The sequence below is a fragment of the Chrysemys picta genome, chromosome 1 (assembly GCF_011386835.1).
Source record: "Chrysemys picta bellii isolate R12L10 chromosome 1, ASM1138683v2, whole genome shotgun sequence".
Taxonomy (NCBI): domain Eukaryota; kingdom Metazoa; phylum Chordata; order Testudines; family Emydidae; genus Chrysemys; species Chrysemys picta.
In genome coordinates, this window is record NC_088791.1 from 195,341,444 (window position 1) to 195,368,964 (window position 27,521).

The 27,521-nt window shown below is 41.8% G+C and overlaps 1 protein-coding gene across 6 annotated transcripts in view; it reads right to left on the reverse strand.

Annotated features, from left to right (window-relative positions):
* The window catches only part of ERG (ETS transcription factor ERG), a 215,664-nt gene that overhangs the window by 149,567 nt on the left and 38,576 nt on the right, over positions 1–27,521 (reverse strand). For 3 of the 6 annotated variants that reach the window (XM_065577411.1, XM_065577403.1, XM_005304432.5), the window contains exons 2-3: positions 13,215–13,334; positions 6,247–6,331 (exon numbers count right to left, since the gene is read on the reverse strand). In XM_065577411.1, coding sequence (XP_065433483.1) covers positions 6,247–6,285 — 39 coding nt within the window. In that variant the 5' untranslated portion in view covers positions 6,286–6,331; positions 13,215–13,334. The remainder of the gene's footprint in view (positions 1–6,246; positions 6,332–13,214; positions 13,335–27,521) is intronic. The other 3 variants (XM_024100507.3, XM_024100506.3, XM_065577396.1) reach the window with 1 other exon arrangement.

Consider the following 27,521-nt stretch of genomic DNA (forward strand, 5'->3'; position numbering starts at 1 on the left):
TTCAGGCAGCCCCCATGCCTCCGGACCCTGCGCCGCCGGAGCCCGGGAGAGGAAGTGCCCGGCCGGCGGCTGGGGTCCGGAGGCAAGGGGGCTGCCTGAAGCCCATAGCGCTCGGGCAGCTCGGCTCTTAAACAGAGCCAAAGAGTCAGGGGAGGAGCAGAGCAGCCGCGGGAGGGGAAGTGCCCGGCCGGCATTTTCCCGGACATGTTCGGCTTTTTGGCAATTCCCCCCAGACGGGGGTTTGATTGCCGAAAAGCCGGACATGTCCGGGAAAAAACGGACGTATGGTAACCCTAGTTTGAACCCTTCTGTGTCAGGCATGGGCACTGGCAGTACAGCTCAGTAGCTAGAACCAGGCCGAGGGAGCTGGAAACCAGAGCCAGGAGTCAGAACCCTGGTCAGGAACCAGAGGCAAGGGTCAGAGCTAGACTCATGATCAGGGTAGGAGCAAAGGCTGGAGCGGGACCAGAGCAAGGCAGAAGCAAATTAGGACAGGAGCAACCACAATCACAGCTGTAGGCCAAAGCATTAAGCAGTCAGCAACTGCTGAGCTTAAAAGCAGACCTGCTGGTTCCCTTCGGCAAATGAGCGGGTGGTCTGGCCAATCAGGCGCTCCTACCACAACTCAGCTGAGATCATTAATCTGCCTGGAGGCTGTGCTGGCTAGTCCTCAGACTCAGCTGAAGGTGCCCAATCCTGATATTCTGTTAATACCAAAACACATCTTGACTATGTGGTACCAGGAACAAAATCATCTTTTCTATCATGTTTTGCATCTAATTACTTACAGCTCCAACTTAAAACAATATCCCTCTTCCAGGAATAAAGTATAAAGGAAACCTGTGCTGTTTCAAACAGTACGGGATGTCATCATCTTTTCAGCACAAAATCCTCCTACAGCAAAACTATTTTGGAAAAGTCAGGGCACTCAAGCTTTGTCATAAACACTTGGGCATGGTACCACAAGACTTGCAACAAATCAAAAACTCTACAAATGACTGTCCAACATGAATTTCTTTGTACGAATTGAAACTTTTTGAACCAAGAGAATTTCTTGATCTTATTTTAAATCAAATAAACATTTTTATTGTTTATAGTTACCTATTACACCAATCTCATGTGACTAAGCACTACTTATTTGCCAGAAATAACTCTGTCTAAATGACAAACTAAGGTTGCAATCTTGCGAACAGTTATGTACATGATTAACTTTACCCATATGAGTAGGGACCTACCAAATTCACGGTCCATTTTGGTCAATTTCACGGTCACAGGATTTTAAAAATCGTAAATTTCATTATTTCAGCTTTTAAATCTGAAATTTCACCGTGTTGTAATTGTAGGTGTCCTGACCCAAAAGGAGTTGGGGGGGAGGTGGGAGGGTTGCAAGGTTATTGGGGGGGGGGGTTGCAGTACTGCTACCTTTATTTCTGTGCTGCTGCTGGCGGCAGCGCTGCCTTCAAAGATGGGCAGCTGGAGAGTGGCAGCTGCTGGCTGGGAGCCCAGCTCTGAAGGCAGCACCGCTGCCAGCACCAGTATAGAAGTAAGGATGGCATGGATGGTATTGCCACCCTTACTTCTGCACTACTGCAGGCAGGATGCTAAATTCAGAGTTGGGCACCCGGCAAACAGCTGCCTCTCTCTGGCCACCCAACTCTGAAGGCAGCGCAGAAGTGAGGGTGGAAATACTACGACCCCCCCTAAAATAACCTTGCAACCCCCCTGTAGCTCCCTTTTGGGTCAGGACCCCCAATTTGAGAAACGCTGGTTCCCCTGTGAAATCTGTATGGTATAGGGTAAAACCACACAAAAGACCAGTTTTCATGGGGGGAGACCAGATTTCCATGACATGTTTTTCATGGCCATGAATTTTGTAGGGCCCTACATACGAGTTGTCCCATTGACTGTAATGGGACCACTCACATGCACAGAGCTTAAGCACATGTGTAAGTGTTTGCAGGATCAGGACCAAAATTTCTAAGCAATTCATCCTCTTTGTATACTCCAAGCTAGAACTGAATACTTTCATGGTACATTGTCCACATAAATTATCCTTCTCTTTTCATTCCTGCCAAACAATTTTGAATGAAAACACAAAATTGTGGTTTGGGGCAACTGCATTTTGAGAACGAAGAGGAAAATAATGAAAAATGAAAATTATAAATGCTTCAATCAGGCTGCATAATTTTAAATCTTAATGTTCATCAGAGATGGGCTTAAACTGCACATTCAGATTTAAAACACTCCAAAAGTTTGATGGTATATGGATTTTGGGATCAGGCACTCCTCAGTTCTCATTGTAAAGTGCAGTAATCACAGAATTATAGACTCATAGCACTGGAAGGGACCTCAAGAGGTCATCTAGTCCAGTCCCCTGCACTCACGGCAGGACTAAGTATTACCTAGACCATCCCTGACAGGTGTTTTTCTAACCTGCTCTTAAAAATCTCTATTGGAGATTCCACAATCTCCCTATGCAATTTATTCCAGTGCTTAACTACCCTGACAGTTCGGAAATTTTTCCTAATGTCCAACCTAAACCTCCCTTGCTACAATTTAAGGCCATTGCTTCTTGTCCTATCCTCAGAGGTTTAGGAGAACAATTTTTCTCCCTCCTCCTTGTAACAACCTTTTATGTATTTGAAAACTGCTATCATGTCCCCTCTCAGGCTTCTCTTTTCCAGACTAAACAAACCCAATTTTTTCAATCTTCCCTCATAGGTCATGTTTTCTAGACCTTCAATCATCTTTGTTGTCCTCCTCTGTACTTTCTCCAATTTGTCCATGTCTTTCCTAAAATGTGTCGCCCAGAACTGGACACAATACTCCAGTTGTGATTGTATCAGCACGGAGTAGAGTGGAAGAATTACTTCTCATGTCTTGCTTACAATACTCCTGCTAATATATGCCAGAATGATGTTTGCTTTTTTTGGAACAGTGCTACACTGTTGACTCACTTTTAGCTTGTGATCCACTATGACCCCCAGATCCCTTTCCACAGGATTTTTTCCTAGACAGTCATTTCCCATTTTGTAGGTGTGCAACTAATTGTTCCTTTCTAAGTAGAGTACTTCGCATTTGTCCTTATTGAATTTCCTCCTATTTACTTCAGACTATTTCTCCAGTTTTTCCAGAGCATTTTGAATTTTAATCCTATCCTCCATAGCACTTGCAACCCCTCCCAGCTTGGTATCATCTGCAAACTTTGTAAGTGTACTCTGTATGCCATTATCTAAATCAGTGGTTTTTAAACTGCGGGTCGCGACCCAGTACTGGGTCGCAGAATATAAGGCACTGGATTGCAGCAGCTCTGGTCAGCGCCACTGACCAGGCCATTAAAAGTCCCATCGGCAGTGCTGCCCGGCTAAGGCAGGCTCGTCCCTACCTGTTCTGACACCGTGCTGTACCCCGGAAGTGGTCAGCAGCAGGTCCAGCTCCTAGGCTGGGGGGGCCATGGGGCTCCACGCACTGCCCCACCCCAAGCACCAGTTCCGCCAATTGGTTCCCAGCCAATGGGAGCTGGGGGGCGGTGCCTGCAGGCAAGAGCCACACGGAACCACTTGCATGCCTCCGTTTAGGAACCGGACCTGCTGCTGGCCGCTTCCAGGGCACAGCGTGGTCTGCAGTGCCGGGACAGGCAGGAAGCCTGCCTTAGCCTTATTATCTTCTAGGTTATACAACAATGGTTAATTTTTTCTTTTGGCAACTGGGGCTTTTTTCTGTATATCTAATGTAAACGACATAATGAAAAAATAATCACTCTCACTGCAAAGAAATGTTTACAAATATTTACACTGGCCATACATGCTCTCCTTTTGTGTTCACTATCAACAAATGTACAAGTTGTCAAATTGTAGTTACATAGATGTTCCTGGAAAGTGAACTTCAAAGTTGCAATTTTAAATGTGCATGAATGAGTATTTTCTCCAGAAGTATATGAACACACATTCAGTGACGTAAAGTAATAGTTACAACCGAACACTATAGCAATGACTAAAATGAAGCCAAATTACTCTAGCCCTCTGAAAAAATAGAAATTAGAGATAAAAAAAAGACATATTAGGCCTCTTAGTTTATTCCTCTATCAATACATGATTGTTCCCTGTCGTATATTTTAGGTAATTCATCTAGTCCACTTTTAAAGTCTTGACCAATGGATCATCCCCTAGTTCTTTTTGGACAATATGTTTATACAAAAGTAAATTCTATCATTAATGTGGAGGATCTGAAGTTTTTTCGACTAGTACTGATTTCATTCTCTCCCCTCCACTTCAACAAACATGATAAGCACATGGATTGGCTAAAATACTTGCCCAAATGTTAATATATAACCAATTTCTGCATGTTTTGCTGCTGCAAACAGACTCCATTTCTTACTCCTATAACTATACAGTTTGCTTGCTCTGCAGTGCTAGGTGGATAGAATAACATAAGTCTTCTGTGTCTATAGTAAGTGTTTTTCAAGCACAGTTGGATATGGACATGTCTCAGGCCTGGTTCAAATTTAGTTTATAAAAAGCCTAGTAACTGTTGCTGGAAGATGTAGGACCTATGCTTGTGTGTTTTCTGCACCCGTAGGAAAAAATGGTTGATTGCAATTGCCAGCCTGTCAGAAGCATTCATTATTAGACTTCCCGCAAAAGTCACACACAAACACAAACCCCCTCCATCCCCGCACCTCCCATCCCTTTGAAATTCAATTCCCAGTGTGAAAAAAACTGCTTCTGATGCCATTTTTGGCAAAATATGTGAAATTCAGTTCTTTTTGGTGTTATCTTTGGCTCTGAAAATACCAACACTCTGCAAAAATATATTTGATGCCTTAAAACATTTGAATTGTTACCATTTTCATATCAGATTATTATGCACATCAATATTTTACTGCTCATATTCCTTAAAAACATCTGAATACAAGAAGACTGTGAAAAGTGTTTTTCCCCACAGCCATGTACTTTTGTTTTGACTTACAACTTAATAAAAATAAATTTCAGAAATGTAGTTATTCTATATTATGGCTGCTGACTGGTATTTTTCAGTTGACTGAGTAGGAACTCCAAAAAGGTAAAAAAGCGAACAGAACTATAAAACTATGACCAAGCAAACAGAAGAAATTGAATCAAATACTGTAAACCCCAATGTTAAGATACAAATAAAACCCAGAAGATTTTAATACTCAGAACTGGATATCAAAAGAAACATTACATTTCATTTAAAATCTCATCAGCACCAAACTGCATAGTCAATCTATTTCTCTTACTGCTGCAATTTTATTTATCATGTGATATCTTTAGGCAGCTGGAGCAATGATAACCTAAACAACAGTGTCTTGAAGTATTGGATGTAAATAAATATCGGTAGGCTTTTGACACTGGTATGGATGCATTACTTTACTGGACAATGACAGTTCCAGCCGTGTTCTTTAGGAGGTAAATTTCTGAAGCAGTTATGAAACTCTTCTCAAATAAGGCCTTTAAAATGATATAATAGGCAGAAATACAGTATTCAACATTAGCTTGTTGGGCTCAAGTGGTACAATACTGCATATGTTCTATTTCCAGAACTGTAGTGTTCTTAATAATACAGCAATTGGCTACATTTGTAAGTCTACTTAGATAAATATTATCTGTTCCATGATAGAAGGGTAAGAAAATGCTTTGGGCTCTAATATGATGGACACAGTGGAGCTCAAAAAATATTACCATTTTCAAGATGTAGAAAAGCAGTGTTGCATTTTGGACTACATCCCAGTCCCACTGAAGTTAGTGGCCAAACTCCCACTGATTTATATACAACTAAGAATCTACTCTTTTTTATGGGTTTTTAGTTTGCTTTGTTTTCTATGTTATGTGCAGTTTCCTGCTGCCATAAAGTCAGTGGAAGTGTTGCCATTTACTTCAACGGAACAGGATCTGTGCTGTGTGAGCTTTGTATTTTCCAGGTGGATTCACTTATTGAACATCATGAATTTTAAGCAAAAAAAGCATAGCTCTATAATCCACAGAGACTTATCCTCAAAATTCAATGCGATAGGACCAACTGAAGTCTATTTCAGTCTTTGGAACAAGTATCAAAAAAAAGTTAATATTGTGAAGTATTTGATGACATACAACTATAGAGGAATGAAAAAGCCAATACGGTAAATTGATAAAATTTTGAGCCATACAGAAGGCATGCAATATGAATATACAATCCTTAACATTATTATTTTCTAAACATTTAAAGACTTACAGTCAACAGAAAACTTACCTTGATATGAGCTGCTGGATCTGGGACAGTCTGAATCATGTCCTTTAAGAGGCCAGTGTGTTTACCAGTTCAAACCCCAAGGCAGCTGCACAAACAAGAAAACAAAATCACATAAGAGTCTATATGCTTATATTTATTTCCAATAAGACTCTATTTTCTTTTCTGGAGAAGTAAGTTTTTTTCCCCTATAGCAAATACAGCTGATGCTGTACGTAAGATATTATTGGTTCTATTTCTTAAAGGAGAAAACAATGTCAGGGATTGAACCTGTGTTCCTTATTCAGGAAAATTCTCCTTTAAACTTAATAGGCAATTCTCCCTGAATAAGAACTGCAGGATTGGGCTCTAATTGTATAGCACTGGTATTCTTAATATAGGGCAGAGTTGCTCTAGAATTTCTTCTTCCCCTGTTAGATGCAATATAATTGGGGCAGATCCTCAGTTGATCGCTTCAGTGGAGCTGTGCCCATCTACAAGAGTTGGGGCTCTGGCCCATCATCTAGTTCAATAGCATTTTAAAACACAGAACTTTTGAAATTCCCAATATATGATTGATAGTACAGTATTATGTAGATAATATTTTTATTTTTTAAGTAATGTCTCCTCTAGAATAACATATTGCTCAATAACAGGAACATTAGCTATGTGCTAAAGAGTATGGTTTGTAGTAGGAAAACAAAACGCAAAAACATAACAATTTTAGTTATACCTCATTTTTCTGTTTTCCCTTAAAAGCCTGGAAAGTCCGCATTTTCCATGCAGAGTGATTCCTTTACATTCTTGAACTCCTTTTTGTCTTTTAAAGTGACAAGATATTATTAATAATTCTGTTCTTACAGCTAAGATCATTTGAGGTTCGAGCTTCTATTTACTTGTCATGGTCAAAGGCTGATACCTTGACTCATTGTGTTGCACCTTAATGGGACCACTTGTGGAATAAGGTTTTACTCAGTGTGATTAAAGGTATCAGAATTTGGCCCTTAGTGAATTTTCCCTTTACTACTCAAAGGGCCCAACCTTACTCCCATTGACTTCAATGGGAATTGGGTTAGTAAACTTTAAGACCGAATTCGGAAAGCCCAATGCAAGCAAAATTCACAGTTAGGTGAACCATTGGTACAGTTTCCCCAGCTAGCCATGGAAGATCATACCGGTTGTTGGAGTGATTGTGTTCTTTGGAGATTTCTCTCCCACGTGATTTGAAGTGTTAGTACAATTCATGCAAAACAGATGTGCAATTTTTAATTTTTTTAAAAAAGTTAATTATTGAACAAATGAACCTAACTCCTTTTTCAACTGCAAACCCCTTTTCAAACATCAGCGGCATTATCCAATGTGTTTTATGGGATGAAAATTTTAAGATCTCAAAATGTCATATATTAAAATATTACAGTTGTATAAATTGTGAGATTTTATTTCACTTCCTCTGTCATCATGGTCATCATTTTTACAGCCACTGGAAAAATGTGAAAAATTATAGAAGAAAATTTAGAGTTTTGCTGCTTCAGTGATTATTTTTGTCAGCCCAAAGCAATGCAGGTTTGCCTGACATGCAAATACAAATTATTCCCCCAATCTATTTTGAAATGTTTCATTCGGGTTTTAGGAAGATAGCTAGACTCAGTCAGGTATTGTGACTGAATTGCTAACAAAGACCTGAATACTTTTCTAACCCTCTCCCTGCCAGGTGCTTATTTGCTCTTGGGAAGAGCAACTCCCACATAAGTCAATGGGATGTTTAGGTGTTCTGCACCTTGCAGGACTAAAATCATAGTGAGCGAGGCTAATGGGAGATATAGAGAAACATGGACAGGGAGTATCCATGATAAACAGCTGAACATGCCCATTCCGGTACCAAACGAGAGTGCCACTTTATGGGTCTGATCAGGGAGGATCTGCAGTATGTGAATTTTTCAGGTTTGGGTGGAGAGCGCGTGGTTAAGGGTTTTGCCCAGCTTTCCCATCTCCTTTACCATATATGCAGAAAAAGCTGCCACAATTTAGCCCATAAAATAAGATTTGGGGGCAATTTTTCAGAGGCATTTAGGTGCCTAAATATGCAGATAGGCGTTTCATGGGACTTTCAAAAGCACCTAGGTGTCTAACTCCACTTGAATTAAATAGGAATTAATCACTTAGGCCCTTTGTAAATCCCACTAGGCTCTTATCTGCATCTTTAGACACCTAAATATCTTTAAAAATCTGGCCACTGGTAAAGAATTTAAATACATCCGTTCACTAATGTACCTGTTATTAACATATGTGGGCTTCACTCTACATGGGAAAACTATGACAGGCATCAGTTTAGTACTTTTGGAACAGGATCACCAGACTTCTTAGGGTATGTCTACATTGCAATAAAAAACCCGCAGCCAGCCTGTCCCTGCTGACTCAGCCTCATGGGGCTCAGAGCAGCAGGCTGTTCAATTGCGGTGTAGATGTTGGGGTCAGGATGGAGTCCGGGCTCGAGGAACCTGAGAGATGGGAGGGTGCCAGAGCTCGGGCTGCAGCCCGAGCCGGAATGTCTATAGTGCAACTAAACAGCCTCTTTGCCTGAGCCCTGCGAGCCAGAGTCAGCTAGCACAGGCCAGCTGTGGGTGTCTAACTGCAGTGTATGTAGACATAGCATCAGAGCTTAAATTTGCCTGGAGCGAACAGCCAGGAGCAGTAGCTTAGGCAAAACTGACTAGATTATGCTGGTACTTTTTCAATCTACATCTAGATGCCAGAACAGAGAATTCTTTACAAAAGAGAGGGTGGGAGAAATTTGTAAATCCAACTGGAAATCAAAGAAAATGTTTGTTCAGTCTGAGTTTGAAACATGGATAGGTTATGGCAATTTTATATTTTTTCTATTTAAGGCACTCATCTGTAGCAGTGCTCCCAAATGGAGGTTGCTGTTTCAATAGCATATGTCACAGTTCAGGGCCACTGCACCTGAATTCCCCACTTGTGGTCCACCAAAGGCACCCACTCTAGGGCTATGTCTATACTACGGACCCTACAGTGGCACAGCTGTACCAATGCAGCTGTGCCGCTGTAAGGTCTCCTGGGTAGCCATTCTATGCCTGCGGGAGAGAGCTCTCCCACCAGCATAATTAAACAATCCCCAATGAGTGGCTGTAACTATGTCGGGGGAAGACAGTCTCCTGCCGACTTAGCACTGTTCACACTGGCACTTTTGTCAGTGAAACATTTATCAGTCATGGGTGTGTGGGTGTTTTTTCACACATCTGACCAACAAAAGTGCTAGTTTAGACATAGCCTAGGTTCCTGGTTTTTCAGCCATCACCTCTGTTGGGCAGAGAGACCCATGTCTCTCTCCCTCCTAACCAGAGGGTTTCCAGGCTGCACACTTCCCAGCCTACACTGTGATATTCCCAGCAAGACTGTCTGCCTAAAAGACCAAGGACTTCACTTTGCTTTCTCTCCAGACTCTACGCTCAGCGTATTGCCTGCTGTGATAGGGCGTGGCCCTCACACTCACATTAACCCTAAAGGTTAACCTGAAGAGGTTAATGTAGAACAGATGGGCCAATGAACTTCTTAGGTTGCAAACTGGGGAATATTTACTCAGACAGGAGAGCTCTAAGTAAGAGAAAGTCACCTGTGCAGGAACAGGTGGGGCTTCTATAAAAACAGGAAGCTGGTAGGAGAAAAGAGACTGCAGTCACTCTCCCTGGGACAAGGGAGAGAAAGGGATTTGAACTCAAGAGGAAGGGTTTGTCTATCAGGTCCAAGAGATAGGGGGTTGGCTAAAACGGTTGGAGAATAAGAGCCTGGGACAGGCAAGATAGGAAGGAGTCCAGGAGTGGCAGGAAGGTTTGTGCTCGTACAGATCTTGGGTACTGGAGGCAGGATTTCTGATCTGGAACCCAGAGTAGAGGGAAAGGCTGGGTTCCCCTAACAGCCACTGAATGAGAGGTACAATCTGGGCAGTGAACTTGAAGACTGTATGGGTCCACTTTTTCTGGCTACTAACGGAGTGGCTCAGCCAGGGCAGTTAAGGACCGTCTGGGATGGTGTAGAAGGCCTTGATAGTAGCCTGGAAGGGGAGGAGTATTTGTGACTTGGCTGGAGGGCTAAGCCATGAAGATGAGGTGTGGCAGCTCCTGAGGAGCAAGAGAGGGGCCACAGAGTGAGACAGCAGGCTGAGGAACTGCAAGAAGAGAGTGTTGGGCTGGCCGAGCTAATCCCCAGACACGGCCAGCAGGAAGTGCTCCGATAGTGAGTAGAGACTCCCATGACACCCTCAGTTATGTTACCACACAGCACTAAGCAAGCGTTTTCACCTTAAGAATAAATGTATTACTGAGAAAACATATTAAAAACAAGAAAACACACTTGCTAAAAAGCTTGCCAGAGGTCACCTCAACTCCACCTGGGGCTCTAGTAGGTGTCTGTCCTTCAAAACCCTTCAGTGGACTGCAAAGATATTTAAACTTAATTCAATGAGTTCTCACAAGGCATGGCAGGAAATAGCCATATCTGTCACAACACAGTCTTAATTCTGACCTGGACAACCATTTACAGCTTCATCAGGCCAGAAAGGGTGCCCTTCTAGATCCCAGCCTACAGAAAGCACAACTTTGTATTTCTACCTAAGCAAATCATTGCCTAAAAAAACCTCCATTATATTTCTTGTTTTCTTTTCCGCAAAAAAATAAAACCACTATTTAAATAATTTCACTTCCACCTTTACTGGTTGGATATAAAAGTTTCAGACATCTGGTACTAACTTTCTGAACCAGATAATATTTTTTTGTCAGAATTCCCCCAACCCCTGAGTTTCATGCATGTCATGTTTGTGCGTCACAATCTGTCAAAGGGTCTGCCCTTAGCTGTATATTTGGCACTGTAATCTTTGCTAAGCATGCCTCTAGTTTAAAGGCCTGATCCCGACGGGAGCTGAGCACCCCCAGAGGTTACTCAGCACCTTCCAGTAACAAGCTATAAAAGCTGGATTCAGGAAAGCATCTCTGTCCAGGAAAGCACATAAACATGTGCCTAACTTTAAGCATGTATTTAAGTCCCAAGTTAATGGGACTTAAGGACATACTTAAATATGTACTTAAGTGTTTTCCTGAATCAGGGCCTAAATGGTGAGCCAGAGCATATTTTAGTGTCAGAGCAGTGCTTTACATTAACTGTACTTCAGCAAAATTCTTATAGTTCCAGGTGTCCCTAGTTTACACAAAGTTTCACTCACTTTGTTTTACAAGCACATATACAGAACATAACAAAGTAGCATTTGTTCATTAGATACTAAATTAAGGGGGACAAATTCCACAGTTGTGTTCAGGTCCATTTGAACTCCAATGAGAAAATAAAAATAAAATGATAGCACAGGAGGCAATCAACCAAACCTGGGTATGCATTTTTACAGTCATACTCTCTACCAATAATAAGTAAATTCTGTAGTTGAAGACCGATATAAACTATAGAGTCTACTACCCTTTCCATTCATACTTGCAACTCCAACTGGAATATCTTGAAGTTGTATGCATACATCAAAGAGCCTTGGAAATATGAACAGATGTGATTAAATTGTTTTTCCCTTTTATAGTCATATCAAAAGGATCAGACTAATGTACACAATGATAAACTCTTAGTTATTTGGCAAAGTCTTCCCTCTACTCCAGAGGGTCTACTCACCTGTTGTTACATTAGTAGTGTTTCCCCTGTGCAATCTTTCCCTTCATAATGACAACATAAATTATTTTTTCACAAATTGGCACATTATGCTTACCTAGATGCAGGTTCTATGCATTCCACTAAAACACAGTAAGACAGTATGTCCTGCCATTCAGTTTAACAGATGAACTCAGATTTAGGTCCAAATTCCACTCTGAGCTACATGTACTGAAACTCAGAGCCGAATTTGGCCATTAGTATAATTTAGAGTTATATTCTGTCAGTGCTTATTTTTGCCAACTCAAAGCATGTAGTTACACCAGGGGTGAATTTGGCCCACAATATCTATCTGAAAAATGTATAATATGCAAACTCCAGCTTGTTGCATCTATATTCATCATTAACTGGTGGAATCCTCGGTGTATGAAAACTGACCTGCTATATTTCATGGGCCAGATTCTCAGCTGGTGTAAATTGGTATAGCTCCACTGAAGGCAATGATCATATTCAAGGAACACCCCAAAACAGCCAGTTATAGACACAGGGATGGTGGAATTTTATTCAATAGCCCCCTTCCAGCTGATAATTACACTTTAGGAACAGCCTCTTATCACCCCTTCCAAAGGGCATAGCCTAACAGCAGTACAAACGTACAGTTCATAAATATGTAAGTATGAGATGATATGAAAAGCTACGAATGGTAGACAGCAGTGGAAATTTTACTTAAGCACACACATGTGTAATGTAGTGAATAATATGATGTGGTATTGTACAGAGGTTTTATTAGCATGAGGGCTTTGGGATCATTACTATTATTCACGGGGTGAATCCAGGAGTGAGTTATACAAATCATCCCAAATGAGTGCCAGTAAAGCCTTTAAACCCTATCACATCATCATGTAGCCTGCGTATGCTATATATTTTACAGGAATCTATTTTAAGATGTTTGAGCATTTTTAAAATGTGGAACTGTATTCACTCCCTAGGTTCTATCAGCACCTGCCAATGGAACCCAGGCTAATCTCACTCTATCTGGACACCTAGATTTAGCTGGCACTGGTAAGGCAGGGTGTACAGCAAGACCAGGTTAGAATACCCAGGTCAGGTGATGATTTAGCACATTCCCTGGACAGCCTGTATCAGACCAGCGGCTGTGTAATTGGAGCATATGGCTACCGCCAGAAATTAAAGTTGCTCTCCCTTGGTAAGTGAATGCCCTAGGTGACACAGTTGTTCTGCTGGTGCAGGGGGTGCAATTTTCACTTCACTACTGCACTCAGAGGTGAATTAAGTCCTTTATTGGTACTCTTAAAGTTCAGGGGTGAAGTCCTCACCTATTGTAGTCAATGAGATTTTTGCCATTCACTTCACTGGGGCCAGGATTTCACCCAGACTTAGTTACCATGCGCAAGGCTCAGAAGGAGAAGATGATGATATAATACATTTTGGAATCCCTGAAAGAAAGAAAAATAGCTGTTCTGTACAGAATAATGTTCCAGAGCCAGAAGCAATTGTTATGGATTCCAGTGAGCAAATGAGAATCTTCTCTTTCCACATAGGCTTGTGAGATACTGCTCCAGAACCGAAAAGTGACTATCGTGCACCTCAAAGGAATATTTTGCCAGAGGTAAATTCCTCACATGACAGAATTCATGACCATTAATAGTATCTGCAGTGGCGGATTTAGAGTTAGTGGGGCCCTGTGCTCAGCTTCATTGTTGGGGCCCCTCCTTGGGATCCAGCCAAGAAAAAGAACATTCTCTCATCTCCCCCCTGCCCCCGTTTTTCATTCTTTTTTTCTTCATTCTCCTCCTATAAGTTATAGGAAGTAAATGAAAATAAAGTGAGGTACCTTGATTGTTTTTGTAGTCTAATTTATTTTTCCACAGACCACTTGAAAATCGCTGAGGGTCTCAGCAGACCACTTAATGATCTTTCCAAATATTGTTTGTACTGTTAGCTAACTATTGTAAAGCGCTTTGGATAAGAGCGCTTTATAAAAACAATGTAAAAGATTGTTGGGGTGCGGGGTCTGGCCAGGACTTGGAGTGCAGGAGGGGGGCCAGGGCTGGGGGTGCAGGGTCTGGGAGGAAGTTAGGGTGTAGGAACTGGCTGGGATGCAGGGTCTGGCCAGGAGTTAGGATGCAGGAGGGGGCTCAGGGCTGAAGCAGGGAGCTGGGGTGTGGAGCGCTTAGGATGCAGGAGGGGCAGGAATGCCGCACGCTCGGGGGAGGAGGCGGGGAAGAGGTGCGGGAGGGGGAGCTTGGCTGACGGTGGAGGCGGAGCCTGCAGCAGGAGACCCAGGAGCCGGCAGGACCAAGCTTCTGCCGCCAGAGCTGCCCGGCCTTGGGGTCCCCCCTCGTTGGGTGGCCCCATGCCAGGGCACCCTGTGTTTTATGGTAAAGCCGCCTCTGAGTATCTGCTTGAGAAAATCCCAGAACTGGAATTGTAGTACTGTTTATAAATCAGAATTTATAAATCAGGGATCATTTGGGCAGACTCAGCCAATGTGCCACCTACAAACATCCCTGCTCTTCTAGTCCAGTGGGCTTTCTTGAACAGAAGAGCAGATCTCCACACTGAGTTGTATAACACTGGCGGAGGATTTTCTGTTTATTTTGTGGTTGAGTAAAACCATTTTAATTTTTGTTTCTTTTGTCATAATCCATGCACTCTAGAAACCTCAAGAATAAAACCTTGCAGAGGGAATATGCTGGATGAAATATTTTCATTGCAGAGGCAGCTGCTTCATCTACACCAGTGGTTTTCAACCTGTGCTCCATGGACCCCTGGGGTTCCGTAGACAATGTCTAAGATTTCCAAAGGGATCCATACCTCCATTCGAAATTGTTTAGGAGTCCGCAAATGAAAAAAGGTTGAAACCACTGATTGACTCTATCAATGTACACTATTTGAGCGGGATTTCATCACTCTAAATGAAGGGAGTGAGTAAAACAACAATATAGAACCAGAGGACCAAATTCAGAAGTAATACATAAATCAGAACACCTTACAATCCCCCAGAGTGAGTTAGATCTCCTTACACCCACTCAACCACCCTATGAGGGAATACAAATTGATACAATTTACACCTTCCTCCAGCTCCTCAGAATGTAAGTTACATCAATATATACTGATTTTCACAGCAGTAGTGGTGGAAGTCAGACAGGGATGGGAAGGGGTGTCTAATACCACCTAACAAAATACCTGTGAATTTTGTCCAGAAATGTTAGTAAATTCCAGTTTTGAAAATATATTAAATAAATAATAAATTCTTTGGCAGCTGAATTTAAATAAAGTGTTTTTCTTTTTTAAGTTAAATTTGTTCTTCTAGTAGAACTGGTTGACAATTTTCCCTTAATGTTTTTTTGAATGGAAAATGGATTTTTGACAAAATGGAAATTTTCACATACACACAAAAATTCATTTTCAACAGAAAACAAAAAAATAATGTTTTGACAAAAACCTGAAAAGCTTCAAAAAGAAAATTTTCAGCAAAAATGACTTTTAAAAAAAAAATAAAAAATTCTTTTCTTTTTGGTATGTAACATCTGTCAGAGTGTTGGCATAAGGAAGGTGGTAAGTGAGAATGGAGACATATGTGATCATTCTTCGGACATCTTTCACGAGCTAATGGCCTGATTTTGTAGGCTCTTGGATGACCCTATCCATGGTGAACTCAATACTATCAATGAATGCTTTATGCCCTTAACATCTGTATGTGCAAACAGATGCTATCACCCTTGTGTCTCTACCCCTGAAGCAGCCCTTAAGCAGTAGTTAATCCATCTAGGAGATGGTGCATCCTTTTTATACGATATAAAGCTAAGCTGCATGCATTTTGAAGAAATAAAATCAACATTGTTGGTAGGTAATAAACCTCCCTTTTTGACCAAACAGTGTCCCTTGCTTGGAGAGCCACAGGGACCAATGGAGCAGTATGACAGAAGCTGTGGAAAACCCTCTTTAGAACATGGAATTGTGTTGAGAAGTCACATTTCCATAATGTAACACAGATAAGTCATTTGTGCTGCTGCTTATTTTAAGTTCTAACCCTCAGATCTCATGGCAGGATACAGCCCTAAATTAGCTATTCCACAGTAGGACCAGCCAAAAATGTTTTTATTATTATTAGCTCCCAATATAATATGCTTTTGACCAATAACATTTTTTATTTTTTGGAAAAATACCATGTCTTTATTCAAACCTATAACTTGGATTATGCATCAATGTGGAATGCAGTGCAGCTATTCCTGAACATTCCAACTATGTATAAAAGAGTTTGGAATTCCCCAAACAGTATCTCTTCACTCCAGGCCATTTACAAATGTGGTTAAAATGAATGAAGTAATATCTTCAGAAAGGAAGGAGACTTTTGAGTCACGTCTGACACATTTAACTACGATGACTGCTTTCCATAGTTCAAGGTTTTGACTGTCTATTTCAATACAGTGTAGAAGTGTTTGATAATGATTAGTCCCTGATGCTTATCCTGTTACAGGATACTTATACACATGCATGAAATACCTTGGGGAGAGTAAAGAATGTATCCACGACCTCGTGGATTCCAAGTGGAAAACCACAGAGTTCACCAAAAAAGCTGCTGGATCGAATCAAACTCTTGCTTGGTCTGTTTTATTGCCATTCTGTTTCACTCCAGATCAGTTGTCAAATTTCTATATCTACATTTTCAGGCTATCTGCTAACCTGAAGGTGCAGAGCCATAAACTCCACAAAAACAAAACATACCACACTGGAGTGACCGCCATGTAATTTCTGTCTGAAGGTTACAATTATGCACACAAGCACTCTACAGAAATACAACTTTCCAAAGAAAAACAGGGCCTCGCCTGAAAGTAAGGTGACGTCAGGACAGGAATATATCTCCAAATGGTGGTTCTCTCCAATTTATGCTTAGCTCACTGCTAAAGACAAAGCCCTTTTCAAAAGCTTTAACCCATGCAATACTTAATCTCAGCTGACACAACGTTCATACATGCAATAAAAGGGAAAGAAATACTGAGAGACTATTCCAAGACTGAAATCACAAACTAGGGAAATGGAATATCTTTTGTTGAAAGGTAAAGTCAAATAAGAGTATTTTTGAAAGCATAATTATGAAATCCTTCTCAATAACAATGGGTAACCAAATAGATATTCTCTAGATTCATACCATGTATCTGTTTCCTGCAAGCCCTCTATGGGCTGAACTCCCTTTGAGTTTAAAACATTTCTACACATAGAGGTCTTGCATAATCAGCCCCCGATTTGGTGTTTGAAACCAAAAAGTCTATGCCTTCAGGCAGCTCTCCCCCACTAATCTGGGTTACCTAGAAATGTAAAGGAAAATGATTATTATTTCTCAGTTTTCTATATTTATAAGCAAGTCTCTAGTACTTTTCATTGCAAAAGCAACTTTGAAAACTGTAATCAGATCACTGGTTGGAAGTTTATTATGGATCTTTTCTGAAGATCACATGTTTTCATCAGAGCTAAATTAGGGTCTACGAACGCCATTGTGAGAGCTCCTTTTGTGAGGACCCTGGATTGGTTTCTATCAGATATCTATATCGCTGTTTTCCATTCACTTAAGAGAGAAACTGATTCATATATACTCACTGAAAGTGCTGGATAAAAATCAAATTGGCTTTGCTTTACAAAACATTGTGATTCAAATATTAACATTTTCAGTCATATGTAAGCACTTACCATAAGGCTGATGCTATCTAAATAAGAAACAAGAAACAATAACATTTTAAAATATCTAAATAAAACTGGATGAATACCTCAAATTTTCTGTGAATATTTACTTGATTAAATAATTGAATGTGTATCATCAGGAATGGTAGAAACCACACATTTTAAACTAATATTAGAAAAATAAATTAGATAAATATAGATTAGATTTTAACCTCAAACTTAAGTAATTACATAGGAAAACTAATTTTAAGAATTAGTCACCCAATTCTGCAACATGCAATACCATATAACCTATGTATCCAATCAAAATTACACAGCACCACTTAGATTTTGAGTACTTGTAATGAATGATTCCACAAACTATGAACAGAACAAACATTACTCACAGAAATTTAGTGAATAATTTTGAATAGCAAATTCAAAGTCATTGTAAGCTGTCTGCAGACAATTCATGAACCAAAGCAGAGGCTAGATTTATTGAGTAAATTATCTCCTGCAAATTATTCACCCATCTCTGCCAAACATGGCGAAGTTCTGTCATTTTATAGGTTAGCATGAGTATATAATGACTAAAATTAGTTTTATGTGAGAAATAGACTGCAAGCTCTAAGCAGCTTAGCTTAGATATATACGAGCAGGAAATAAAATATAGTTAACATTTGCTCTATTTCTCTTATATTTCTCTTCACTGTCATATTCAAGAAATACCTATTGTTCAGCAATAGAATTTACCAGAGGAAAATATGTTGTATTATGGAAATGAAGGGTTTTGTGACAGGAGGTATGTCTCAGTGAAGTGAAAAGCCAACCCCCTCCCCACAAAATTTTCTATGAGCACTATTGGTTTGTTGTTTTCTCTTACACTTGTGACCACATTCACTCTTGCTGGTTTAGGGTGGTGCAAACTGCACCTATCTGCCATAGCCTTGGCCACCAAACCCCAGGGGATTCACCCAAAGGAACACTGTCAATTAAATCATACCTTGTCCTCTTTGGGGGAGTCTGAACAAGGAGAAAGTTTAAAGTTCCTTCAGGACCTTCACAGGGGGAGAGTGCTGTGGAGATGTGCTCAAGTGGCATACCCCCCGGACTGTCCAAGCCAGATCACCTCTCCCACTACCACTGCCAGCTTTAGTGCTGGAGTAGCCCAATGGACCTTTAGTGATAAAGAGGAAGTTTTAACTACTTTGAACCACTGTAGCCTTCCCCCGGCAGGTTTTCTACCAATGGAGTCTGTGACAGGTTCGGTCACAGAGACCGCCTTGCGACTGTCACCTGATGTGCTGAAACTACCTCTGACCCCGCTTTCCACTGCCAGCTTGGGACTCCAGAACCCTGTCTTGTTGAGCCAGACATGCTAGTCTGCTGCAACACAGACCCAGGTCTGGTCCACGTCCCCAAAGCTGCAGACTTTAACCAAAAAACTGCTTAGCAAGTTACCTATCTCCAGCACCCAGACACCCAGTTCCCAATGGGATCCAAATCCCAATTGAATCCATTTTACTCTGTATAAAGTTTATACATGGTAAACTCATAAATTGTCCACCTCTATAATACTGATAGAGAGATATGCACAGGTGTTTGCTTCCCCAGGTATTAATCACTTACTCTGGGTTTACTAATAAACAAAAGTGATTTTATTAAGTATAAAAAGTAGGATTTAAGTGGTTTCAAGTAATAGACAGAACAAAGTAAGTTAACAAGCAAAATAATACAAAACACGCAAGTCTAAGCCTAATACATTTAAGAAACTGAATACAGGTAAATCTCACCCTCAGAAATGGTCCAATAAGCTTCTTTCACAGACTAGACTCCTTCTTAGTCTGGGCCGAATCCTTTCCCCTGGTACAGTTCTTATTAGTTCCAGCTCAGGTGGTAACTAGGGGATTTCTCATGACTGGCAGCCCTCTTTGTTCTGTTCCACCCCCTTTTATATCTTTGGCACAAGGCTGGAATCTTTTGTCTCTCTCTGGGTTCCCACCCTTCCTTCTAAATGGAAAAGCACCAGGTTTAAGATGGATTCCAGTATCATGTGACATGTTCACATGTCCTGTGAGACTTCATTACCCACTGGCTGGCACACACGTATACAGGGAGGCTTACAAGTAAACAGAGCCATTTACAACCAATTGTCTTAGTTAATGGGAGCCATCAAGATTCCAAGCCACCATTAATGGTCCACATTTTGCTTCAGAGTAATACATCATATTTCTAGCTTCAGATACAAGAATGATACATTTATACAAAAAGGATGAACACACTCAGTAGATTATAAGCCTTGTAATGATACCTTACACAAGACCTTTTGCATGAAGCATATTCCAGTTGCATTATATTCACACTCATTAGCATATTTCCATACAACATATGGAGTGCAATGTCAGAGAGTCCTCCTGGGCCTTAAGTTACAGCAGCTGAAATACTGGGCTTACTACAACACATGTTTTTTCTGAAACAGTTAACTCAAAAGCAGAATATTTCAGTGTAAATTTTATTGCATGGCCTGACTGAAGCATATTCTCCATATCATACAGAATCTGTTGCAGATTCTCCATATGGACACAAATACTCTTTTATTTTATTTATGGACTCAAAGTCCTTCAGGGAGTGTGTGACAAATCCAAATGATGGCACCACATGCTGAATTTTTGCATCTTGAGTACTGACATAGTTGGAAGATATATAAACTCATATATAATCAAAACACTCTGTACTGAATATGCACCTAAGAAGGCGCATGTATGTTTTTCCAACATGGGTTTGGCTTAAGTGACACTCATCGGGCCTGATCATTCCCATCCTAGAGCCCTGTACGGAGAGTCTCCTCCACATACAAAAGGGTACTGAGCTGATTCTGCATCACTATCCCCTACTAGGCATACACCACAGGACTGGGGTGCACAACAAGGGAGGGCATGACAAATAGGTAGGCTGAGGAGAGATGCAATTTACCCCATCTGGCAATGTGGAGATTCCCTGGAAGAAATAATACAGCCTGACACTGCATTATTTTATGTTTGTAGCCCCATTGTGGAGGAGCGGAGAGATTGCTGCCTGGCACAGCAGGGGTTAAAGAAAATCTCTGGGCTCAGCTAGCCCTGCCCCATTATACCTACAGCCAATGCCAGGCCTGGAGGAGGGAGAAAAGAAGGGAGCCTGGCTCAGTCAAGGGCTGACTGGCGAAGAGGCAGGAGCTCTCTGTATGCCTGCCTGAAGGCACAGACCAGTAAGTTGCCTGCTAATGCAGCCACTGGACGCAAGTAAATCTTCCCCTGCCAAGGGGAACCTACAGATAAGCCCCAACTGCAGGACAACTGGATTAGTGGGGCCATGCCCCAAACTAAAAGGACTCACAAAGGGAGCAGACCAGGAAAACGGGCCCTGAACTCCCCCTTCCCCCTCACGGCTGGGAGAAAAGTCCATCTCCCCTTTTTAGGGGTTTGAGCAACACAGAACCCTGGGCCAGCACCTGAGGGAGAAGGAGGGGTCAGGTCCCCGTACAGCTTTCCTAACCAACGATCTAGCCAGTAAGCTGCCTGGCCACTGAGGGCCCTATCACACCCATCTTGGGGATTCTGAGGGCATCTGAGACCACGAGTTTGCTAGGAGGCCAGAGCCAACACAGTGGCCTCCATGCAGATCACTCTGGTCTCCTACAGATCACAGCCCGGGGGGCCTAATCAATGTGGGAGCAAATCCCTCCTAAACCCCAATAGAATGAGATTTTTCCTCCATACTCCCTTCCCACAATGGAGTGGATGATCCAACCTCCTGAAAAATGTTCCTAATACATCTATTCCAGAAGTTAGTAAATTAGAGCACTGATGGAATATGGGACCAGCACTTCCTAATTTTGGTGAAATCACATCCCACTTTATTGTTTTTCAGATATTGATATGCCACCTTAAATGTTTGGGGTTATACTGTCACCAATATCAGCCTGTCTGCAGTGACTGGCAATGTTTATTTTTTTATTTCAAATGTATTAATATAAAGAAATTAAATACATATGGTGATGCCTCTCTAAAACATTTATCAAATAAAAATGATATTTTTGATTGCTGTTTTTATGCAGAACAAATATATGGCACAAAACACAGTCCATTAGTAGGTTTGAAATTCTTCTGATCCATTTTCCCTTATATTCCTTTAAGCTTTTCATCCTTGTTATTTGTCTTTGGCATAAACCCCTTATTTCTATTGGTTTAATTTCTGTTTTTAACTTTTGGCACCTCCATTTCAAATGTATGAATTTAAAAAAAAAACCACAGCTGTATAAACATCAGACATTTAGAGAGGAAAGTGACTTTCAATAAGTGTTGACTTTTATTGCAAAAAGCTCTGGAAAAGTATGTATCAGAAAGACTGGCATTTGCATTGCAATTTAAATCCAGCCTTATTAATAAAAATCTGAATACATTATAAAAATAGAAATATGGTACACCTTTAGCTAAACCAAGCATGTTGGAAGGATATAAGTCATCTTTAATAATACTTTGATTTGTGGCCTTCATAGCTTTGTTTTCATTTTATTTCAAATGCATTTGAAGAATGTCTAAAAATAGCTAACACTGACGGAATATATAATTTTAGACTTTTTTTTTCAGCATCTGGATTCTGCAGCAGTTAGTAGATGGACACATGGACCCTTCACTTGTGAAGCTGTAAATTCTAAATAAAGCCTTAGAATAATGATTTTTGTGTGTATAAATGTACTTCCTAGCAGTGAATGGAAAACCACGTCATAAAATTTACAACACATTATTTCACATCTACCCAGAAAAGGTGCAAGGTTGGGTTAGAAATGTACAGGAATTCCTTTCAAGTTAGTATAAAACTCATTAGGCCTAATACTTGATCGTTTACTTTTTTATTCCTCAAAAGTAGTGTCAATGATTTCTCTAATATTCTATTTAGAAACAAAATACAAGAATAATGTACTCAGAGTACTGAGTCTGCTCACCCATTAGGAGAAAAGTAAAGAATAAACAAGTGGAATTTCTGTAGGTTTGGCATTTAGATTACATAGAATTGTTAAAAAGAAGTGCTATAACAAAAATTCTAAGGATTATTGTTTAAACTAAGTTAATAAAGAAATTCAGAGTTAAGGCATTTTCAACTCACCCTGGTATGCATGGGTGAGAAAACTTACATATGCCCCAATCCTGCAAAGACTTACACACATGCTTAAATTTGCCCACTGAGTGAAGTTTCATAGAAGTGAATGGGTCTACCTACAGTGTGTAAAGCATGTGCATAAGCTTTTGCAAAACCAGGACTATAGTTGTCCCTCTGGGACTCAGAGGTTGGGTAGTTTTCATTCACGGGCAGGACTCAATGGGATAAATTAAGTCTATCAGTCCAGGGTTTCAGCTTACTTTTCTGATAATAAGAAGTTTGTAGAACTGGTCAGGAATTTTCCAACTAAAGCTTTTTTCATAAGAAAATACCAATTCACCACAGCCTAAACTGTTCACAGGAAGGGGTCCATTTCAACAAGTATCACAATTATCCAAACATCCCATTTCAACATTTTTGAAACGCTAAGTTTTGTTTTCCAGTTCAAAATAACTTTATTTAAAAAAAAATTAGTTAATGTATACATGAACCAGTTAAAAAAACAAAAAGGTCAAAATTGAAATGAACATTTCAAAATTATTGAAATAAAACATTTCAATTGACCGAACATGAAAATGTTTCTGATTATCGGTTTGTGCAAAATTCCAATATTTTGACTTTTCAAATTATATTTGATTTGAGATGGGGAAACAAATTTAAAATCTCCAAAACTTTTACAAGATGGGAAAACTGTTTTCCACCCAGCTCTGGAAGTTTGGAGGAGGAGGCTGGCTGAGAGAAAGGTTTGTTAACGAGCAGAGTGTCCTTTTATATTAAGTTGATTTCTAATTGGCTGTTTTTATTGACCTAAGGCACGCAGATGGGCATCAATATACATTTCTAAAATAAATAAGATAAATTTCATGGTCTTATTACACTATTGCTGTGCCTTTTATCCTGCTAGATTTCCAAAAGCACTTGATCAACAGAGGGCTCAAGCCTGTTCACATTAAAGTGCATGGCAAAACTACCATTGACTTCAATAGTGTAGCATAGGGACCTAACTTCCTATACTGGAATCACTTCACCCACTTCTGAATACAATCATCTCTGGAAAGAAACAACATCTGTTTTAACAGGCCATACTAACCCTAGAAAACAGTTTAGGCTAGGAAGTGAAGGAAGATAGCTAACTGAAACTACACTGGCAATTATCCAAAATGTAATTTTAGCTAGGACATCAAGATTATAGTCCCTATCACTTGTGAAAATGGCATGGAATCTTTAATAACCACAAGAGGGCAAGACCAGTTTTATATCTTATCTGAAATTTGGCCCCTCCACAAGCACTGGACACTATACCCATACAAACGCCAAGGAAAGAGCAACAACTCCTATTTTAGGCACTTATATAGCTAAGTGTTTGAGGTACATAAATACATTAAGGATTATGAGATACTCAAATATCATGATATTTAAGTACCTCATAATCCTTAATGTATTTGTTTTGCAAATAGCCCTGGGAAGTAGGGAGCAGAAGTAGGGAACAGAGACATAGAGATACTAAGTGACTTGACCAAGATCACATAGGAAGTCTGTGGCTGAGCAAAGAAGATAATATAGGTCTCCTTAATCTGAGGCTAGCAGGCTATCTTTCCCCTATGGATCACCAGTACTACTTCCTGCAAAACCTTGTTTTATCCTTAAAGATCCTGCATCAAAGTACTAGCCTGACCTGACTTTGTTTAGCTTGTAAGATCTAGTGAGATGACAGTTTCAGGTGATATATCTAATATTGCTCCATATTCCCACTCCATCCTCTGCCCTCACCACATGCCCTATACACACTTTTCCCCAAACTACAGAATCACATCTTTGATCTTCAACCCTGACAAACACATGTCCAATAAATAAACCTTTCTCTCGGGAGTCCTTTTCAGATGTACTTGCCTTCCCCATCTTTTGATTTGAGCAATGACTATTTAAATGCTTACACAATAAATGTTTCCCTTTGTTTTGTTCCTTCAAGATACACATCCCACATTTATTCCCCTGCTAAATTATGATTAATTCTTATTTAATGTATAGATGGCCCCGAAACAGAACCCCTAAAATTAGCGATGTTCAAAATCTGGATGTAGACCCGGGTCCAAAATTGTGTAGCTTTAGCCTATCTCCAAATGAAAAAACAAAATGGTCTTTGTGTTATGGCCCCTCTCCCACATAGCTGCAGTCTTACCCCCAATCCAAGCCATATTTTGCAGAATGAAATGAATACTTTTCTTCCTATACTTTCCCCATTCTGATGCAGATTCCCCCAACTCCTCCTCCCCACGCACACACTTTGCCCACATTTTTTTGCAATGGTGATATCTAAAATCTTCTCTATCACTCCAGGGTCTCACTCCCATCCCAGTTAGGGTGACCAGACGTCCCGATTTTATCGGGACCGTCCCGATATTTCCTTGTTTGTCCCGCGTCCCGACCGACATGCGGTCGGGACAACCGGACAAACAAGGAAATGCCCCGAGCCTCGAGCCCGGAAGTGCTCGCGCCCCCCCCCCCCCGCCCCGACTCCGCCCCCTCCTCCCCCGATTGGCTCCCTCCCCGAATCCCCGCCTCTTCCCCGGGCTCACCATTCCCCCTCCCTCCACAAGCACTGGAGGGAGGCCCGGGAGACGCAGGGGAAGCGCGGGGCCGGGGTGAGTAACAGTCCGGCCTGGCCCAGTGCAGGCAGGACTCGGGTGGTTGGGAGAGGAGGGGGGCGACCCGCGGGGCCAGGCGACGGGGGAGGAAGCGGCCATGGCGCTCGGCGGCTCTGGCGCCCCCGAACCCCCCGAGCCGGGGCCTGCAGCAGCGCGTACGCTGGGCCCAGCCCCTGGCTAGGCACGTCTGGGCTGCCCAGCTGGTGCTATCCCGCGGCAGCCCCGGGGTGGAGGCATCGGCCGCCCAGCCCCGTTCGTTCCCCTGCGGGACGGGGGGGCTGGGGCCTGCTGCCCCCACTCCGGGGCCGCCGCGGGATAGCACCAGCTGGGCAGCAGCCCAGACGCTGGCCAGGGGCTGGGCGCAGCGTGCGCGCTACTGGGTCCCCGCAGCAGGCCCCGGCTCGGGGGGTTCGGGGGTGCCAGAGCCGCAGCCGCGGAGCGCCATGGCCGCTTCCTCCCCCGCGGCAGTGGGAGCTGCAGCAGCGGCTGCTCCCGAGTCCCGCTGCCCGGGGGGGAGAACAACCGCCGCCTGGCCCCGCGGGCCGCCCCCCTCCTCGCCCTACCACCCGACTGAGTCCTGCCTGCTGGGGACCAGGCCGGACTGTTACTCACCCCGGCCCCGCGCTTCCCCTGAGTCTCCTGGGCCTCCCTCCAGCACTTGCGGAGGAAGTTTTTTTTTTTTTTTGGCCCCGCCCCCTGCCACGCCCCCCCCGTCACCCCCCCGCGACGCCCCCCCCCACGTCCCCCCCCCCCCCCCGCGTCCCGATATTTTTCTTTGGTGATCTGGTCACCCTAATCCCAGTGGTCAGCCAAAACTGAGAACATTTTGTCCAAAAATTATGCAGTCTCTCCCGGAGCTTTTTCCAAAATCCAGCTGCACAAATCCTTTGTGCTGATTTTAACCAACTTCTACAACACTCCGTAGTAATGAGGTAAACTGAGCATATAACCTGTATGTCAGCTACAGAGACACTGTCAACAGAGTTGGAATGTCTAGGGAGACTATTCACAATCACTACAGCTTTGCCTTTGGTGTCTCAAGCATAATGAACTCCAGGCTCAATAGGGAAACAGAGCAAGCAAGAAAGGATTAGGGTCATTCAGCTTAGAAAAGAGACGACTGAGGAGGGATATGATAGAGGTATATAAAATCATGAACGGTGTGGAAAAGGTGAATAAGGAAGTGTTATTTACCCTCACAATACAAAAACTAAGGGTCACCCAATGAAATGAATAGGCAGCAGGTTCAATACAAACAAGAACAAGTACTTTTTCACACAATGCACAATTAATCTGTGGAACTCATTGCCAGGGGATGTTGTGAAAGCCAAAAGTACATTACACTCATTACATTCATGGAGGATAGGTCCTTCAATGGCTATTAGCCAAGATGGCCAGGGATGCAGCCCCATGCTCAGGACAACCCATAAACTCTGACTGCCAGAAGCTGGGAAGTGAAGACAGGGGTGGAACTCTCCAAAATTGCCCTGTTCTGTACACTCCCTGTGAAGCTCTGGTATTGGCTACTGTTAGAAGACAGGAAACTGGACTAGCTCATTGTTGATCTGACCCAGTATGGCTCTTCTTATGTACTTATGTTCTTTATCTAATCCAAATGAGACTGCTCTAAGTGACCACTGGTGTACTGAACTGACAACTTCTAAAAAACAGGTTGACATTAGCTCGGCTATGGTCTTAGGCTCCTAAGTCATTTAGGCACTTCTGTAAATTTTACCCCCGACACATTTTAGTCATATTGAAACAGACCCAGCTATGGTATATGCCAAGAAGGAATTTGGTCCCCTTTCTGACTTATTAAAATAATTCATCAGATTTATAACATCCATTTTATTAATACAATCACAACAAAAAGCAAAGGAGTCACACTACTTTATCTTCCATCTACAAAGGAGTTTTGGACAATGCTGTCAGTCAAGATTTAAATACCATATTTCAGGTAAGATTTTAGAAAACAGGTGCTTAAGGTTAGGCTCATAAATCCTTAGGCACTAAATAAATTGCCTGATTTTCAAACATATTGAGCAATCAGCAGTTTTCATTAAAGTTAAAAGGAGCTGCTGAGTTTTCAGCACCCATGAAAATCAGGCCACTTATTTAGGTGCTTAAATATTCACATAGAAGCCTTATTTAAAGCTCCCATTTTTTTTAAACCTGGGC